A 17727-nucleotide genomic window follows, 5' to 3' on the forward strand; every position below is an offset into this window, starting at 1 on the left:
GTGCATGTTACACCCTTAACTGATGATGATGAGACTTCTCATGCAGTTGCTGAACTGGGCCTGAGAAATGAATACATAAGAGTAAAATAATCAAAGGATGGTAGGATGTAGGTGTCAAATATGTGAAACAGCATTGGAAGCTGTGCCCTCAGTGGTTTTGTTATTCTGCTTAGTCCCCTGTTATAAGTAGCTGGGTATCTGCTCAGATGAAAAATTATCTTTTAAAACTCATGTTGAAGAACTGCCTAAGAAATTCAATTTACATTTCTTTATTAGAAACAAGCAGTGCTTCTCTTTCAGCAGTAGACTGCAGATTGTACGCAGCATTTTGCAGCAGTGCTTGACTATGCAGATGCTCATACGCTCAAACTCCCTTGATGCTGTCTATCTATTACAGGTGACAGTTTTAGAGCCCATCATTGGATCCTTTATGAGATGGTCGGGTGGACATCACTTACAACTAGAAGGGAACAACACTGTCTCGTTTTTATTTATAAAGCCATCCTAAATAAGCTACAATTTTACTTATCATCACTTTTAAGACTTTAAGAAACTGTAGTGAGCGTACTTGTTCACAAGATTGCATTACCTTGGATATCCCATATATGAATACGGAAATGGGAAAAACTGCATTCATTTATTATCACTATTATTGATACTACTACTATTATCACGCTATAATATATCACTGTCTTTTCTTTGTGTTCTTTTGTATTTTATAAGTCATTTATCGTATATTTTTGCTGTATTTATGTATAAGATTGTTTATTTCAGACTTTTTGTTACATGGCTTGTTTAGGTTTTGTATTTGCAGGGCACCGTTGTGAGTGAGAGCTTTACTCTCAGTTGGTATTCCCTGAATAAATAAAGGTTTTCTATCTAGTTTGTTTGGGATAGCCATAAGTGTGCTTGAGTTAGTATTAAATATGCTCAGAATAACCCGGTGAGAGTTTTCAACTGGCTCCAACATTATTTCAGCTAATAATAAAATAAAGTAATCTTTTTTTCCCCTACAATATAATGCAGGGTTTGCCTTGCCTGATATTTAACAGATAGATAGAAGCCTTGATGAATTTGACCAATCTTGTCATGTCTCTACCTGCAGCTTTCAATTGATGTCAAACGATTAAAACTACTGTTCACAAAGCACCACTCATCTACTACATTAGACGTATGGCTTCTTGCTAGCAGATGGCGCAGGAAATAAAGATTTAGTAGGCCCAAATCTGGAAGCGAGGTTAAATCCCAGCAGCCAAACTCAATGCGAGACTGTCAGTAACAGTACGGAGAAGCAAAGTCAGGTCGAGGTGTGTCCCGGCTTTAAACGGAGCGCAGGAGCCATACGTCCTGCAACCTCATCGACAGATACTGTGAAACGCTAACAGCTAGCCGGTTAAATAACAAGCTACGATGCTTTCAATCACATCCTCTCTCATCAGAAGCAGCCGTGTCGTCCAGTGCTCAACAAGGCTGATCCACACTTCTCCTCTCGCCAAAATGCCAATTCAGGTAAGACTTGCGTGCGTTTTATCTAACGTTAGCTGAGTGTGCTGCATGGTGTATTCAAAGACTCACAGATGTCGTTGTATTTTCCTGCCTGTGAATTAGACAAACTGCACCGTTATTCGTCTCTCTTTGAGTAGCTCACAGTGCTCACTCCCTCTCTGGCACTGGTCGCCATGATGTCAACCGTTAGCTAGGAATGAGAGGATTTGTTTATTTCTTTATCACAACTACAACGGCCCCCTCTGCACTTTACCAGCTACTTCCTTCACACCTCTCTGACTTGATTTGAACGTCACATAAAGCAAACTGTCAATGATTACACTGCTGCGTCGCCACTCGGGCTTTCACGCCTTATTAAAGGCCTGTGTAGTTCAAATTAATCTTGCGTTGCCCTGCTTCAGTTTCTGTCTTTAATGTAGCGTTAGTTTAAGCATAACTTCACATGTTACACGTCAGTTAACTTACTCAAAGTGCGCTTGCACTTCACAGCTGATCTGCGCACACATATGAATGTATTTAATATCCTCAAGTATTTCACGCTGACAGTTAAAGTGTTCAAATATTTATTAGGGCTTTTTGAAGCAGCTTTTAAGCACTCAGTGTGATTTGCGTTAAGTGTGACACTAAATCCGTCCGTCAATGTCAGTCTTAAATAATTTGAAAGAAGCCGTTCAGCCATTTTTAAACACGCACTTGAATCTGGGTCGTGTCTACATGGTAACCCTAGTTTTGCGAAACTCTCTTGAGCCGCTTCAAAACATCCTTGTGTCGCTGTTTTCAGAAGTGACAACACTGTGGTTAAAGTATGTTTAAGTTTAGGCACAAAATCTACTTGGTTTGGGTCAAAATGAAAACATGAAACGTGTTGTGGATTAAAGTTAAGACTGCCTTGCAAATCCCGCGAGAGTTTTCACAACTCGAGGGTTATCGTGTAGACCATGCAGTCAATGGTATTTATATATAGTCAATAGTGCAGACACGCATCTGTATATGGGGGTTTGTCGCCCTCCAGAGGCCAGCAGCCAAATTGTGCGCCTATTACAAGGTGATCAACTCTTTACTAAACCACGAGGCCTTAATCTAAGCTTTAACGAGAGGTCTAATTGGAGGTTTATTTTAATAATCCGTTATTAAATTGAGTAAGACAATAGCATTACTAGGCTATACTGTACGCAGGTGATGTGTATGTTGTGCAACTATGCTGACACTTTCTGACCTATTAAACAGATTCTAACAGTGAGGAAAGCAATGCTTACAATGGCCTGTGGGGGGAGATAAAAATAAGTACTGGCATTATTTTGATGTGGGAATTTTAAAAAAATAATAATTTTGTTGTATATTATCATCTCAATCCCAATTAGGTAGGTGAACATCTTCCAGCAGTGGAGGTCCAGGAGGGGGAGCCAGGAAACAAGGTGTCTATGGATCAGCTCTTCAAGGGGAAAAAGGGAGTCCTCTTTGCTGTACCGGGAGCTTTCACCCCTGGTTGTTCCAAGGTGAGTCCACACTGTTCACTTTACTTGTCATGTCTTGGGCACAATGATCTTTGCATCAGTTGACAACATTTCTCTTGTTGCTTTCAGACTCACCTCCCAGGTTTTGTGCAGCAGGCCGAGGACTTGAGGGGTAAAGGTATCCAAGAGGTTGCCTGCATTTCTGTCAATGATGCATTTGTCATGGCTGCCTGGGGAAAGGAGCATGGAGCAGATGGCAAGGTATAGACTAGAGTTTTTGTGTGACATGCAATTTCTGCCACAACCTGCACCAAGTCTACAAAGTCAAACTGTGAGATAAAAGCTGACCACTTATTATAATCATTCAGAGGTTAATAATATGATTATTCACACATCCTAGATGTTAGAGAGCCATGGACAATTCCTGTCCAACATTTTGTATGCTGAAAGTAAATATGGAATTTCGATTTGGCACCCGTTTGTGGTGGATTTGACCAGTGAGTAGTCCAGCAATCTGCCACACATTATCACAGTGCACTAGGCTGTTTGGTCTCTCTAACAGCAACATGCTCACAGTTGACCATAAAGGAAAGGTGAAGTATCACACTCGTAATATATTCTAAGCACTGACATTATCCTTGAGTCTGTCGACACAGCAGTTATACTTAGATTATTGAGCTTGCTGCTACTTTCTTCTCCAGGTTCGAATGCTGGCTGATCCTACTGGGGCATTTACAAAGGTAAAATAAATCCTCTGGTATACTATATGTACTCTCCATTTGAAGTTTCAGGTCTGTGTGCACTGATCGGTCTTTTTCTCTCTGCTTCTTAGGCCGTTGACTTGTTACTTGACAATGATCAGATTGTGCAGGTACTTGGGAACAAGCGATCCAAGAGGTACGGATATTTCTTCCTGTTTCAGTTTTTTAGCAAAACATTAATATAGCATATGTGTTTAAGCTGGACTTTTTTAATCTATTAAATCCAATGTAAACTCAGACCGTGTCCAAAAATACTCCCTATTTACTACAATAGTGCATTTAACTGTCCACCATTTGATTTGAGTGTATGAATTTAGAATGTGAAATGTACAAACTATATTGTGCCAAGTCAATTATTCCTGCAACCAAAGGAAAGAAGTAGTAGCCATGGTGTGTACAATACTTTCTGCTAACAATCCCACTATGCAATACGTTGCATTTTTATAAATGCTAAAATTATCGTCATGTGACTCTGCACCTGTCAGTGATGCATGATGATAATGATTTGTGTCATCATGTGAGGAAATGGTGAATGGTTGAACAAGGGAGTGATTTCGGACACAGCCTCAGACGTGCAACCTCTTTTTGTTTGCAGACACACACAGATACAGGTACATGTAGGCATATAAGAGTCCTTGAACGTCTGCCATTAGACTCTCCTCTGGTGCAAAGATCAATGACAACATCAGTTTTCACATAAATACTAGATTAGATATCAAGGCATATTTTCATCTAAAATCAAATCCCTTTTTCACATCAGATGCATCAGACTGAGTAAGTGTCTGGCTTTTACAGTCACATTTGAAGTTCATAGCTATGAACCAGTGTGTACTTCATCCTGCGTTTCAGATATTCCATGTTGGTGGAAGATGGAGTCGTGAAGAAGATCAACGTGGAGCCTGATGGCACTGGGCTGACCTGCAGCCTTGCTTCCAGTATTCTGTCTGAGCTGTAGGCTTTTTCAGAGCTTATTGAACCAAACTACAAACCTTCAGTTACTGTAAAAGCTGCACTAACAAACCCCAATACAAACCCGTTAAAGTTTCCTCCTCTTCTCAAAGATGGATGCAAATGCCACATGCATACTAGTATTAAAAACAGAGCTGGAAGGTACTTAATGCGCACAACTATGTGATGAATGACACTCCAAAGGACTGTACATCATCCTCTGTATTCTGTTCCTTGATAGTAAATAAAAGTCACCCCGAAAGCAATAATCACTGTTTTCCTGTATTGCTTTTAGTGTAATTTAAGTGTTATTTAGTGAATATTAATTAAAAAATCCTGCAGCTGTGACCTTTTTTATAATAAAAGATGCAAGAAGATAAACGCCCAGTGTCATGATGTTTTATGTCATGAAGTACAATACAAACAAGGCACTTTGCCTCAGAGTAAAAGAACTAAAGTAATCAACATTGGCCATCTGAAAGTGGATTTGGATAACAGGGCAGACAAGCACATTGTATTAAAAATAGCTGAGTTTAATCCACCTTACACACTCATGCGGAATTTATGCAAATTAGAAGTTTCAGAAACACATTTCATTAATCATGTAATACTGTCAGTGTCACTATATGTGGGCTTTTGAGGTTTGGCAACATGTATGAGCAGAAATGTGCATTGCCTCAGTTATTTGAAATTTACAGTGTTTAAGTTTAGAAAGTATGAACCAATCTTTGGTCAGTTTGTTATAATTTTCAACATTACTTGATAATTGTATTAATCTGAAGGCCACTGATCTACATGACTATGAAAGGTACATGAAGATTATGCCCATGAATGCTGTGTGAATTTTCACTCAGATCTATGCAAAATTGGGATATGAGACCACATTGAATTTCTGCAAGAAAAGGCTGCAAACTAGGTGAAGATGTAGAAAATTTGCTCTTGTGGATATAAAATTCAACCATCAACATATAGAAAACGACAATGTGCTGAAAGGAGCTGTTTTTGTGCTGGTAAAATATAACATCATATAAAGTAAAAGTATAAGGCTCAGCCAACTACCAGAATAAACATCCGCTGTTGCGTGACGTCACCAAGTGACGTAGAGGAACAAGAAGAGAGCGCGTTGCATTGTGGTCACCGGGGTGTGTGTGATTTGTACAGAAACAGAAACTAACGTTACACGGCAGACAGACACAGACAGACCCAGACACATTGGAAGGTAAGTCAACACTCAGCCATAATGTGACGTGGCTGTAATTATCCTAAATATCCTATAAACTAAATGGTATAGTTTGAAGATAATAGGCAGTAGTTAGCTAGTCTGGCTAACGTTGATGCTACATTAGCATTAAGTAAATTTGAAGGCGCCTAAATGCTGATGAGCTATTAGCTCCTCTCTGGTCTCACAGAGCTAACTTCATAGACTACGACGAGGATCACTTACAGATCGCATAATGTTTTTAAATAGCGAACAACCGCTGCCAACACCTAGTGGTGACTTGTAGTCAAATAGACGTTAACGCCAATCGGTGTGGAGTTAGTGAACATTAGCACGTTGTGCTAAAGCTGTTAGCAACAAAAAGGTATTGCGCGCGCGATTCAATGCAGGTTAGAACGAAAGAGTGTAAACACAGGCCTCAACCATTATTCATTGTAGTGTTTGTGTTTTTGTGTGGGTGTGAGTGTGAGTGTGGCTCTGTTTGAATACTGGGCAAACCTGATCGCTTTTATTATTCAAATCATGGCCTTATCATGAAAGTTTTGTGCAGCGCCCGTTCGTCTGCGGTTGTTTCCTAGTTCCTTGTCAAAGCAATGGGGCCAAAACACACTATTAGTGTTAAAAACTGGTATTAATATAACTTTAGAATAGTTATATGTTGCTATTTCATTAATGTAATTATTGAAGTGCCTCTGCCAACGTATTCGTAGCGCAATTCCAGGTGTCCCGTCCTTTTCACTAGTTTTGAAATCTCTAAAGGGCCAATACAACTAGTAACATACAGTGTGCGATTATTCAATTAGAACAGAGGTTAAAGCTTCATAAAGACATACCTTCGCTATTACCACGAGGGTAAAGCCATGTCTATATTTTGCACCATGACAGTTTGGTCCAGATAAAAGCCACTGTAGACGTATATAACTGGGGTCAAAGTTATCAGGCATAGAGCAGTTTTAAATTCATATAATACCTAATTCAATATATTGTACACGTTTCCTCCTGGACAACTTTTCAGGCTCACAAATCTTTCCTTGCTTTAATCCCTGATATAAACAGGGTGATACAGCTTTAACAATCTGCACACTCCTGCCAACGGCAATCAGTTTCTGGTAGATGATCACTTCTTTGCACGACAGATGACTGGTGCCATTTATTGACTGGAAAGGATTTGCAAGCAAACATGAAATAACATGACTTAATTGAAGTATGGTATCTTGTCCAATTACTGTAAACGGCTACAATTGCTACACTGCTCATCTGATATGGATGAAAATACATGAACTTAAAGCTGAGGCTCAGCAGTCAATTCCCCATCACCCATTCAGAAAAAGGCATCACAAAAACAATAAAGAGAAAAACAAAAAGATTAAAGCAATTGATGGGGATTCAATCCCTCTGTGGAATGAATTTTACTGTATTTATTTTCCATTGTGATCTTTGTATTACAGCTCAGCAGTTGGTGATCTGTGACCGTCTACAAAGCAGCCATGTCGTCGACATCCCAAAAACATAAAGACTTTGTGGCCGAGCCCATGGGCGAGAAGTCTGTGATGGCTCTTGCAGGCATCGGAGAGGTTCTTGGCAAAAGACTGGAGGATAAAGGTTTTGATAAGGTGACAGATGATTGAAAATTAAGCATGACCAGATTAACGGGTTATTCATCACTCATTTAAATGATTCAGCAAAAGGGCCTTCAGCAGTTAAACTGGCTTCAACTTACATCAAACTCAGGTTATTATAGAACTTGGATTCAATTCTATAATGTGGGTAAAACAAGTTGCCACTTTTTTCTTTTAACTACTATCCTGTTGGCTGCCACACTTATCTGGGGGTCATTTTGGCATTTCTGACATTTGTTTGTGTGAAATTTCATTAAGCTTGATCTATTGTTGTTGTACTGTAAGCTGTCAAGCCTATTAAGAAATACAAATCTGTGCTGTTTTTCAATTTCTGCCTAAAACTTTGGCTGCCTAACAACAGGGCGTCCTTTAATTTGCTTTTCCATTGTGTGTTCCTCTCACCTCCACAGGCGTATGTCGTCCTCGGGCAGTTTCTAGTGCTAAAGAAAGAGGAGGAGCTTTTCCGGGACTGGCTGAAGGACACTTGTGGGGCAAATGCCAAACAACAAGGTGACTGCTATGGCTGTCTTAAAGAATGGTGTGACGCCTTCTTATAAACCATTCATCCGCTGTTTTCTACTTTTGAAGTCCAAACTGTACATTACCTCTTCAGTGATCTTCAGCTACACCATATATATCAACTGACACTGTACAAAGTAATGAGGTTTACTGAAGTCAACGTGTTTTTAAATGATGCGTAAAGCTGTTGGTGTGTTCATGAAATCCTTCAGCCTGAAAATCCTTCTAAAATAGAAGTCACACATGCTCTTCTCATGGTCTTTGACAATTTATAGTCGCTAACTCTCTTAAAATTTTGACCACTTTGACATTCATGGTAGTAAAAGAACAGATGTAACTAAAAACATTAAAGGCATACTATGTAGGATTTTCCTAAAATCATTGAATACTATACAAAAATATTACCTCTCAATCATCACTTATGACCCACTAGAAGTGTGTGGTGGTGCATTTATCTGCAGAGACTCTGCCCTCTGTATGTCTTATTATTTTGCTGTGTTCTGGATATTTCTTGGGCAGTGGGTGTGTAGCCCCCAGCCAATAACAGCGTGCAGGGTGTGAGGTCAGGAATCTTAAAACTGTAGTGACCACATTACATTGCTACATTGTGTTTTTTTTTTTTTAAACGTACCTCAGTGTTTCCCCTAAATGCTGTCAACAGCAGTGCAGCGCAGCTGCTAAATGATGAACGCCACTGCTGAAATTTTACATTGTAGCTACATAATAATCACAATGAATACAAACCACAAGCAACTGTCTGTTTCAAGCAGCTTACGGGTGCTAGTGGGGAGAGAATGGGACGTTTGTTTCTCTGTCTCTCTTCTCTGCTCTCTGTCTGTTTGACCGAGGGCTGAGCTACACGGGCAGAGCAGAGAATGTGCGCTTCAGCTGCATTCACACCAGCTCCGGCAATGCTGGGAGGTGCCACATTGCCGGCTTAAGGTGTGGGTGTGTTTATTTGCTTTAGAACGTAACCGCAAACAATCAGAAAATAACATTTTATTGCTCTGATTCACTGCTTTGTTCTCGCTACCGCCAGTCCCTCTCTACTTTCACTCTCTAGCTCGCTCAACCACCGCTGCTCTCTCTCCCACTCGTGCTCTCAGCTCACTCTGGTGTCGTTGAGCCGGGGAGGAGGGGCCAACTTTTGTGTTTACAAACAGCAACCGACAAATCCTACATAGTATGCCTTTAATGATGGCTCCATTTCATTTTGCCCGTAAGTCATGCTACTGAGCTAGCATGCACATTATTAATGCTGTGACATTGGTTCACCTAAATGTAATGCAACCATTATTAATTTGACTACATCTGTGTCTAACAAGTCAAAATGTCTGCCACGGGAATGATCTATAGAGGAATTTCAGATTGAAACTGAAAAGCTTCTCATGTTCATAATGTTTAGTTTGTCCAAGATCATTGGAATCCTGCATGTGCTGTCTGTTTAAGGTTGAATTTTAAATTTATTGTTCATCCATTGTTCACCATTCACAGAGAATTTGCCTTTCCAAGCTCAACATTGGCAGTTTGTTCATTGTTTAACTATTTTACCATTTTGATATTATTTTAGTTCACGCATTGTTCTTTCTTGAAATGTGATTTACCAGTACAATCCAGACTAATACTTAACTTCAACTTCTGGGCTTCTTTGCCTGTTTTTAAAGCCATTGGAAAGTTGATGTAAGCTGTTTTTTTCTTCTTCTTTTTTTTTTTTAAATGGTACATCATACCACAGTTAAGTAACGTACTGTAATTCCATCAACAATTTGGTTAGTCTGGTTTGCAGATGATGTAAATGATATATGTGAGACTCATGAAAACTAAACCTCAAAAACTAATGTGACACTGGTCTTTGCAGAGAATTTTATATATTTTTTGTAATTATGAAGAATTTGCGGTTTTAACTTGTTGAAACCCCCCCACACATCTGGTCCGCTCAAAGCTTGTTTGAACCTGAAGATGGAAATGTATACAAATAAAGATGCAGATGCTACAAACTCAAACACCCAAAAATGTGTCTATTGCTGATGAGCGGACTGCGATCTTTCCATTAAAGAATTAAATTACAAGTGTATGTTTACTAGATTAGCTAGATAATACTTTTTATCACAAAGCATTTAGTACTTGCCTGAAGTTCTAGAGGTCAAAACAAATGGTCTGATCGATGTGGCTGGTTGGTGTGTTAAATGACTGCCATGATGTTAGGAAAATGTGAATTTTCATTGCACATTGTGGTGACACAGCACCAAATGCATTGCAAGGTTCTCACACTATTCACACATAAAACCATTCCTACGACAACATTGTCACAATCATATGGCAGCCATCTTAATCATAACAAACAGCCATGATACACCAGTCAGCACTATTTGTCCATTAACAGTTAAGTGGCTGAAGTAGCTGAGATGCTGAAGTAATCTGATTGAATGTGTTTGAAGCCTTAATAGAAGTCGACTTTGTTTCTCATTCTGCAAATAAAAAGCTCAACAAGATTGAGAAAAAAAACATCCAATCTTTTTCTTGACTTAAAAATAAGAAGTCTCAAATTTGCCTCTAAACATGAAAGAGTACATGACTGATCTAAGTTTCCAATGGCTTTAAATGAAGATGGATACCACCTGACAGATTTAGTTAGGACTTCATAAAAGAGTGTAATATTATCTTTGACTGTCTTTCTAAACATGAAATGCCTTAATGCATGATAGTTTTAGCATATTATCTAGTCAGATAACCTATAAAATCTGCAGTAGTGCATGTCCAAGCTGGTTACTCAGTTATCAGATAACCTCACATTGAGTAATGCTTGCACCCAGCAGTCACCTGCTGTATGAAGATGTAAGGCTACGTTCACACTGAAAGCCGTAGTGCTCAACTCAGATTTATCCTTCAATCTGATTTTTCTTTGTTTGGCTTTTCACATCGGGTTTTTTTTTGGTCATGGTCCTGAACTGACCTGGATGTGCAAAAGAACAATAACAAAGACGTCACACGCAGCACGCTGTCACACAAAGTAAACATGGAGGCCATTGAAGTCGGTGTTTACGGTTTCATTTATAAGTTGTATGAGCAGATGATAATGATGACGAGGAGAAAGAGAGACCAATTTTTAATTATGGCTTTTTGTGGAGCAATGGCTGCTACTTCTGTACGGAGGTGTGTGCAGCTGTCTTCCATGTTTGTATTCAGAATTGTGACGAATGTCGATTTAGAGTGACGTTAAAAAAAAAAAAAATCAGATTTGGGCCACTTTTGCCTGCAGTCTGAACGTAGCCGAACTGTTTTGTAGCCGCTCCTTGTTAAAACGCTGGCTGATGTGTTTGCCTCTGACTGTGAAACCTTTGAGTTTCTATATTTCTCTTATTATTGAAAAATAAGGCAGGTATCAGATTTGGACACTTTTTTTTTAACATCTTCATTAAAGTTTGCATTTTTATCAATAAAGTCACAAATGAAAGAAAACCTTTGATGACAGGAGGTTTTATTTCAATGCTTGATATTCCACGGTTGTTCTTTCGCCAAAGCTTCAAATTTGATTTGCAAGTTATTGAAAATACATTGGTCAATTTTTGAAAAGGTCCAGAGCAGGGGTCCCTCCCAAAAAATGAAGCATGCCAAAGATGCTACGGAGCTCGTGATGGGATCACGTCAGGAGAGCAGTTTCCTTGTTTTGTGGATATAATTTAGAGCAAAACTGAGCCATTGCCTGTACTGTAGATGGAGAAATAACCATGGAAAAAGTGAAAGCTTTAATTAAAATGAGAACTCTCAATTCATTCTCATCAGTCCTCTCTTATAAGGATCAGAATAGACATATTATCCATGATCCTCTGGAAACCGTCAAGGACCCCTCTGCTCTGGAGAACCTGATTAATCAAAGTGACAATGCACACCTGTCTGTAAAAGTACATTATAACTGCTGTATTTATTATTTGACTTAAAGAAATAGAAAACTGTTAATGCGACACTCATAATAATCAAATATCTCATTTTGCTTTAATGGCTTAGATTATACATATCCATAACCCCTGGAATGTTATTTTTGGGTTTGTGTGCTATTGAACTATAAAATCTTGATTTAACAGTGACCAGATGCTCAGAATTGTTACTGAAGTTTCACAGTAGCACCTAATGCATACACACACACGTCCACATCCACACTACAGCAACAGTATAGAAATGAGCAAAATGCTTAATAAAACTTTGACCGACATGATTGTAGCCCACTCATAAATAGCTGTTGTAACAAGTAACTGCCAAAACACAGGAAACACTTCAGTGGATACAAAACATGGCAACAACAGATGGGATTCAGCTGTAAAGGACGATGTACATGTTAATTGGAAAATGAAGAACCTTTAAGTGAAGCATTGCTATTCTGATGGAAGAAAGGATGTTATTACCTCCATCTACAGGTAGTCACCAAACGTCAGCGTGGAAACAATGACAATTATGGGAAACGTCATACTTAATTATCTATCACAGGCTATTCTTTCTCTCAGTTTCCTGGTCTCAAATGTATGCGCAATTTATAGGTGGAGAACTGACAACCTGGACCTATCGGAGCAGCATCTGAGACATGTAGCACCACCACAATCCAAAGACCTAATGTAGGAATTTAGCATCCCAGTTAAAAGTTTCAAATGCTGCAGAATCCAAATGAATCTGTTCCTGTTGTTGGTGTAGCCTATTAAGACACTTGATGCTCAGCATGTTTCCTTTTTGGCAGTTACCTGTGATATATTTGTGCATGAGATGTCCATGTTTTCAACCAGATGACAGTTGTTTTATAATTCTCCTTTAAACTTTTGTATTTTGGGTCTTGATAGCGATAACTCTTGACTCATTATTGATTGAATGTTTAGGTTTTGTCTCAAATTCCCCTCTTAACATTGAGACAGACGTTAGCAGTTAAAGAATTTAGTTCAAGACATTTTGTTGTTTATGTACTGTACATCGGCAGCTTTTATGCAAGGTTACTATAGTACATTGATGTCTTATTTAGATTGGAAGTACATGTACACACTGTACATACATGTACATACTGTACAGTTGTACTTTTATCACAACAATCCCTGATTGGTCTCAAAGCAGAGCGCAGAAGAACTTCTTCTCCCTGAAGGGGTTCTCTGAGGTGGGTACGGGGGTGATCAGGGGGTCGTCACAGGCGTGTGCGTCACAGTACGCCATCAGGTCGGCCGCTGCCTTTGATACCTGAAGATGAGGATGATCAGATTTAGAGCAGTTCATGTCACTTCTGATGTTCTGTAGGTAAAATAGTTTAAATGCTGACTCTAGACACTAATAGTGTTCACAGAATCAGACTCACATATCTTAAGAGCATTAGGTCATTGTATTGGTGATTTTTATTAATATGGCTTTTATATCCCATTTGGGACAGATTTCCATTGTTTTTTTTTATAGAATAGTTTTTTCCTAGCATGTTTTGTCACCAAAAGAGCAAACGCATTCATTCTTTTGATTCTGTCTGAGGTCCTTGCATGTTGTTGTATACAGTCTGTAGTCACTCAAGCTCATAATAATGAAAGATCCCTCACTGGTCATGTGCCTGAAGATTAGACACTGACGTCCTACAGGTAAGATTTAACACACAGTCTTTTTTTTCTTGAGTTTGAAGCTTTCTTTCAGTGACATGGCTTAAATTGTCTCACCTAATCCTGGACAATGAAGACTTTAAAACAAAATGAAGATGCAAGAATTAAATGTAAATCTGGGAAGTTTGCTCAAAACCAAATGATATATATCACCTAAAACCCAAACTGTATCAAGCAAAGCTGAAAAAAAACATTTTTTCAATGTATTTGGAAATAGAATATGTAAATTGATATACTACTACAAATAATACCAACAGGATCAGTGGATGAAATATATTGATCAGTTTGAGATAAAAGCAGCTGCAGAGGTATACAACATGTAATAGTAACAGAACACGAGGGCAAAAATAGAAATCGATAAAAATAGAAAACTGACTGAATGGAATGCATAGGAATTAGATACTAGTATTTGGATATGCAACCATTTTTGCAGTTTTTATTGCTTAATTAAATGTGGATTTAAGTATGAAAGTGAATATATAAAAATAAAGAACGTTTACATGTATGCAGCAAGCTGCTTAATCGCAATGAAATATCACTGCCTTCAGTGACTGAAAGATAAACTGAATTCTTATTTAGTCTTGGAACATGTTTCATTTTGCTTAATGAAGTTTTATTTTTTAACAGTCTATATACCCAAAAAGGGTCACAGGAAATTGCTAAATATGTATAACTACATATGTTTTCATCTCACTAATGGACAGTCAGTTTTGAATGGCTGATAGTAAAATCGGAGCAGTCATGAGTCTGAGTTAACAGGAAGCAGCTCTTCCTCTGTTGAGCCTCTGCAAAAAGAAACATGGTTCTGAACACAACTGAACTTCTTTTGTCTTCTGTCTTTTTTCTCTCAGAGCAAAACTTTTACTTCAATCTTACCATGAAGTTATTTTTCACTCAAGGTGACAGCAGCTGAAAGTTTTCTCTAAGTTTGTCCCCCTGCTTAATTTTTACACAGATGGGTTGTTCTTATTAAAGGGACAAGGTGCCTCTGTAAGTTGATTTTGATGCCATTAGGAACATGATGGAAGCCAATACCATTTGGAAACCGTCCAATGGGAAGCATTGACTTCAAGTGCAACAGAGAAGGTCACCGGTGCTTTTCTACATCTGTAATCCAGTATGGATAAAATTCTTCAGTGCTGTCCTTTCAACTTTGATTTGACATGTACACGAGAGGAGTAACTCCACAATAAAAATGTCTTTTTTAAAAGTTTAGTGTGTTACACTGTTAATCCACTGTTAATTTAATTACAATATGGTATTATAATTATGACTTGTGATCTGTATGATCATGTACTTTACCTGCTGCTATATGTTGCAAAAACTGTCAGTGTCAGCTTACTATTGAAAATGTTTCACTGTATTTTTTTTTAGTCATCAGTTGTTTCTGTTTTGCCCTCATATGTGTCTCGTGATTTATATCTGAATCTGAGTCTCACCTTTATCCTGCAGAAACTAGCCTCTATCTTCAGTTGCTCCACCAGCTTCCTGGCTTGGCCGACACTCATGGTGCTGTTCACTGGGGTGTCTCCTTTCATCCTAACCACAAACACAGCAACATTCAAGCTTCATGCGTTTAAACTGGATAGAAACACATATTCAGTATTTTTTTTTTGCAATATATATATATATATATATATATATATATATATATTTACATCTTTAAAGGAATCAGTTTTCTTGTAGCCCTGCTTCTGCAGGAATGCCTGATCGACTGCTCTTTGCCCTAAAAATACAATACTTTCCTTTGTCAAAATGTATTTGTTACAATACATAAATAATGTTAATAGGTTGCAATGTGATTTGAATGTTTATTTCCTATTCACAGTACTGGTTTATTTTGTAGCAATATTAGCTTTTAATACACCGTTAGAGGGTTGATAAAATGCATTACACAGTGTGTCAAATAAGAGTTTAAAGACAAACACATTATATAGCACTCTTATGTAATATATAATAAAAGCTATGCTCAAAAATTACTCATTTACAAGATTTTCATCCAGATTTTGCCAGTTTCAGCAAGCATGAAAGCAGTCAGTCTCCAATAACGGAGTATAAATATCAGTCAGTATGGTGTAATAGAATTGGCACAGCTGCTTCATTAGGTCATCTTACATGGTGGAAAAAAGCATGTACACATTTTCAAATGGAAAGGAGACATGTTATCTGGGCCAAATGGTTAGATTTATTCACCATGGCCCACAGACTCTCCCACTACGAGCAAGAATAACAACAGACAAAATCAAATGAATGAAATAAGCACTGCAGCCATACAGTCGTTTAAGAAATGATGAATAAATATGCACATCACTGAAAAAATGTGTCACAGATGGAAAAGGAATGAAGTCAAATAGATTGTCAACAGGGGGGAAAAAGCAGCAAAGGAGCGAATCTATATGAACCATTCTGGACCTTTCCCCATTGTCTTTTTTTCCTTCTCCCTCCATCCACCTCCTTTTCTCCTTACCCGTATTATATTCCTCTTCAGGTGCAATCTTCCCCCCTCTTCTCTCTCTTTTTTCCTCTCTTTTGCTGTCTTTCTGTGTCCCTCTGTAAGCTTATGTTTGGTGGTATCAGTGTAGCCGGACCCCACCCCTCACAGACAACAGCCTGGATGGTACCCTGCTCTCAACAGCCCAGTGCACTGCAATTCTGCCACAATGAGCACTAGATCTGTGGTGGATGGATAGGACCCCCCCCCCCCAACCCCACCCCCTCTGCAGTGAGTGGTACCTGCCAGACGGAGGGAGGGGGGAAACCATTGGTGAAGGTTTTCTTATGAGGGTGGATCGTACCATATCTGGCTGTAGGAAATTGGGGCCAACTAGAATCTCTCAGGTTTTAATCTCTGACATGGGACAGAATTGTCTGTTTGGTGTATGGTTTTGGTTTTTAGTGCTTAAAAAGACAATATACACCCTGGGATGTGAGCTCCAGAGGCCTGAACCATTATGTGTTTCTGTGCCTTTTTGTGATGCCCACCCTCTCTCCTCTGTTGCTATGGGGACTGCTGCAGTCTGGTTTAGTGGTTTACATCACATTTTAAATTGGGAATTTTCTGCTGGCATTTAAATGTGACTGTAGATGGAGATACAGATGAAAGGAATGTCTGATTTTCATGTTGAATATACGAATAATAGGGAGTGGGAAAAGCAGAGATTAGGAAGGAAAATGAGAGTATATTTTGTCACTGTAGCCTGACTCTGATGATGTCCTCCTCAGCTCAGACCAAAGACCCTGTGGGGGGAAGAGCTTCATTAGCGTTACGACCACAAACGCAGCCGTAACGCTATGTGCGCGAACAGCACTCCTATGAATGTATTTTACGGTTCAATAAAGGTTGTTTTACAAACATTACAACACATTAAATCGTTTACATCGTAGGGAATCGTGGGAGCTCGAGCAGGTAGGCTAGTGTCTAAAACTTCCTCCATAACACTGCCGCCATCTTTGCTAAGCTAGTGTTTCCTCGGCTTTAATGGCGCTGTTCAGCTCCCTCACTTCTCCTCGTCGGCGGCGACTCATCTTTTAGTTTTATTATCTCTGGCAGCGAGGAGGAGGCTTCATGCTCACTGTGGCGAGGTCTGCTTGTTAGTTAGTCAATTTAGTTGAGAAATGATTAACTCTCAAAGCAAAATATTTCCCTTTAGGAGGAGAAAAACGACGAGATGTTTGGTGGTTACCAGTTGTGGAAGAAGTTCTCAGATTCTCTACTTCAGTAAAAGTACAAATACAGTAATGTAAGAATACTCCATGACAAGTAAAATACCTGCGTGAGTAGTTTTATTGCATTAAAAGTAGTGGTTTGGGTCATCTGACTGATGTATTATTATATATGACATTATTAGATCATTACTACTGAAGCATCGGTGTGTAGGCAGCATGTTACTGTTGTAGCTGCTGGAGGTGGAGCTAGTTTCAACTACTTTATATACAGTTAGCTAGTTTAGTCCAGTGGTTCCCAAGTTAAGGGTCAGGCTCCCCCAAAGGGTCACCAGATGAATCTGAGGGGTCGTGAGATGATTAATGGGAAAGGAAAGAAGAAAAAACAAAGTTCTGATACACAAATCTGTTCTCAGTTTTTGGACA

The 17727-nt window shown here is 38.9% G+C and overlaps 3 protein-coding genes and 1 long non-coding RNA gene across 10 annotated transcripts in view; 3 read left to right on the forward strand and 1 right to left on the reverse strand.

The window, feature by feature from the left end:
• The first annotated feature begins 1158 nt into the window (after positions 1-1158).
• Positions 1159-4938, forward strand: prdx5 (peroxiredoxin 5). The gene is made up of 6 exons (XM_042430772.1): positions 1159-1509; positions 2868-3002; positions 3090-3221; positions 3662-3700; positions 3793-3857; positions 4571-4938. Exons 1-6 carry the CDS (start codon positions 1411-1413, stop codon positions 4674-4676), a joined length of 576 nt encoding a protein of 191 aa, XP_042286706.1. The 5' UTR covers positions 1159-1410; the 3' UTR covers positions 4677-4938.
• An 842-nt stretch (positions 4939-5780) lies between these two features.
• banf1 (BAF nuclear assembly factor 1) lies at positions 5781-8507 on the forward strand. Its single transcript, XM_042431754.1, has 3 exons — positions 5781-5888; positions 7337-7501; positions 7918-8507. The coding sequence occupies exons 2-3, from the start codon at positions 7376-7378 to the stop codon at positions 8062-8064; spliced, it is 273 nt and encodes a 90-aa protein (XP_042287688.1). The 5' UTR covers positions 5781-5888; positions 7337-7375; the 3' UTR covers positions 8065-8507.
• Positions 8508-9469: 962 nt separating this feature from the next.
• Positions 9470-16300, reverse strand: gng3 (guanine nucleotide binding protein (G protein), gamma 3). 2 transcript variants are annotated; one of them, XM_042431756.1, is made up of 3 exons: positions 16106-16300; positions 15078-15177; positions 9470-13237 (listed from the first exon to the last, which is right to left on the reverse strand). In XM_042431756.1, the coding sequence occupies exons 2-3, from the start codon at positions 15174-15176 to the stop codon at positions 13109-13111; spliced, it is 228 nt and encodes a 75-aa protein (XP_042287690.1). In that variant the 5' UTR covers position 15177; positions 16106-16300; the 3' UTR covers positions 9470-13108. The 2 variants fall into 2 exon arrangements, with proteins under 2 accessions (XP_042287690.1, XP_042287689.1); XM_042431755.1 differs by lacking the exon at positions 16106-16300 and adding an exon at positions 15297-15358.
• Positions 16301-16452: 152 nt separating this feature from the next.
• LOC121909979 overlaps positions 16453-17727 on the forward strand; it is a 37646-nt gene continuing 36371 nt past the window's right edge. For 3 of the 6 annotated variants that reach the window (XR_006099563.1, XR_006099566.1, XR_006099567.1), the window contains exon 1: positions 17056-17220. This is a non-coding gene — a long non-coding RNA (uncharacterized LOC121909979). The other 3 variants (XR_006099564.1, XR_006099565.1, XR_006099568.1) reach the window with 3 other exon arrangements.

Source organism: Thunnus maccoyii, chromosome 13, assembly GCF_910596095.1.
Source record: "Thunnus maccoyii chromosome 13, fThuMac1.1, whole genome shotgun sequence".
Lineage (NCBI taxonomy): Eukaryota > Metazoa > Chordata > Actinopteri > Scombriformes > Scombridae > Thunnus > Thunnus maccoyii.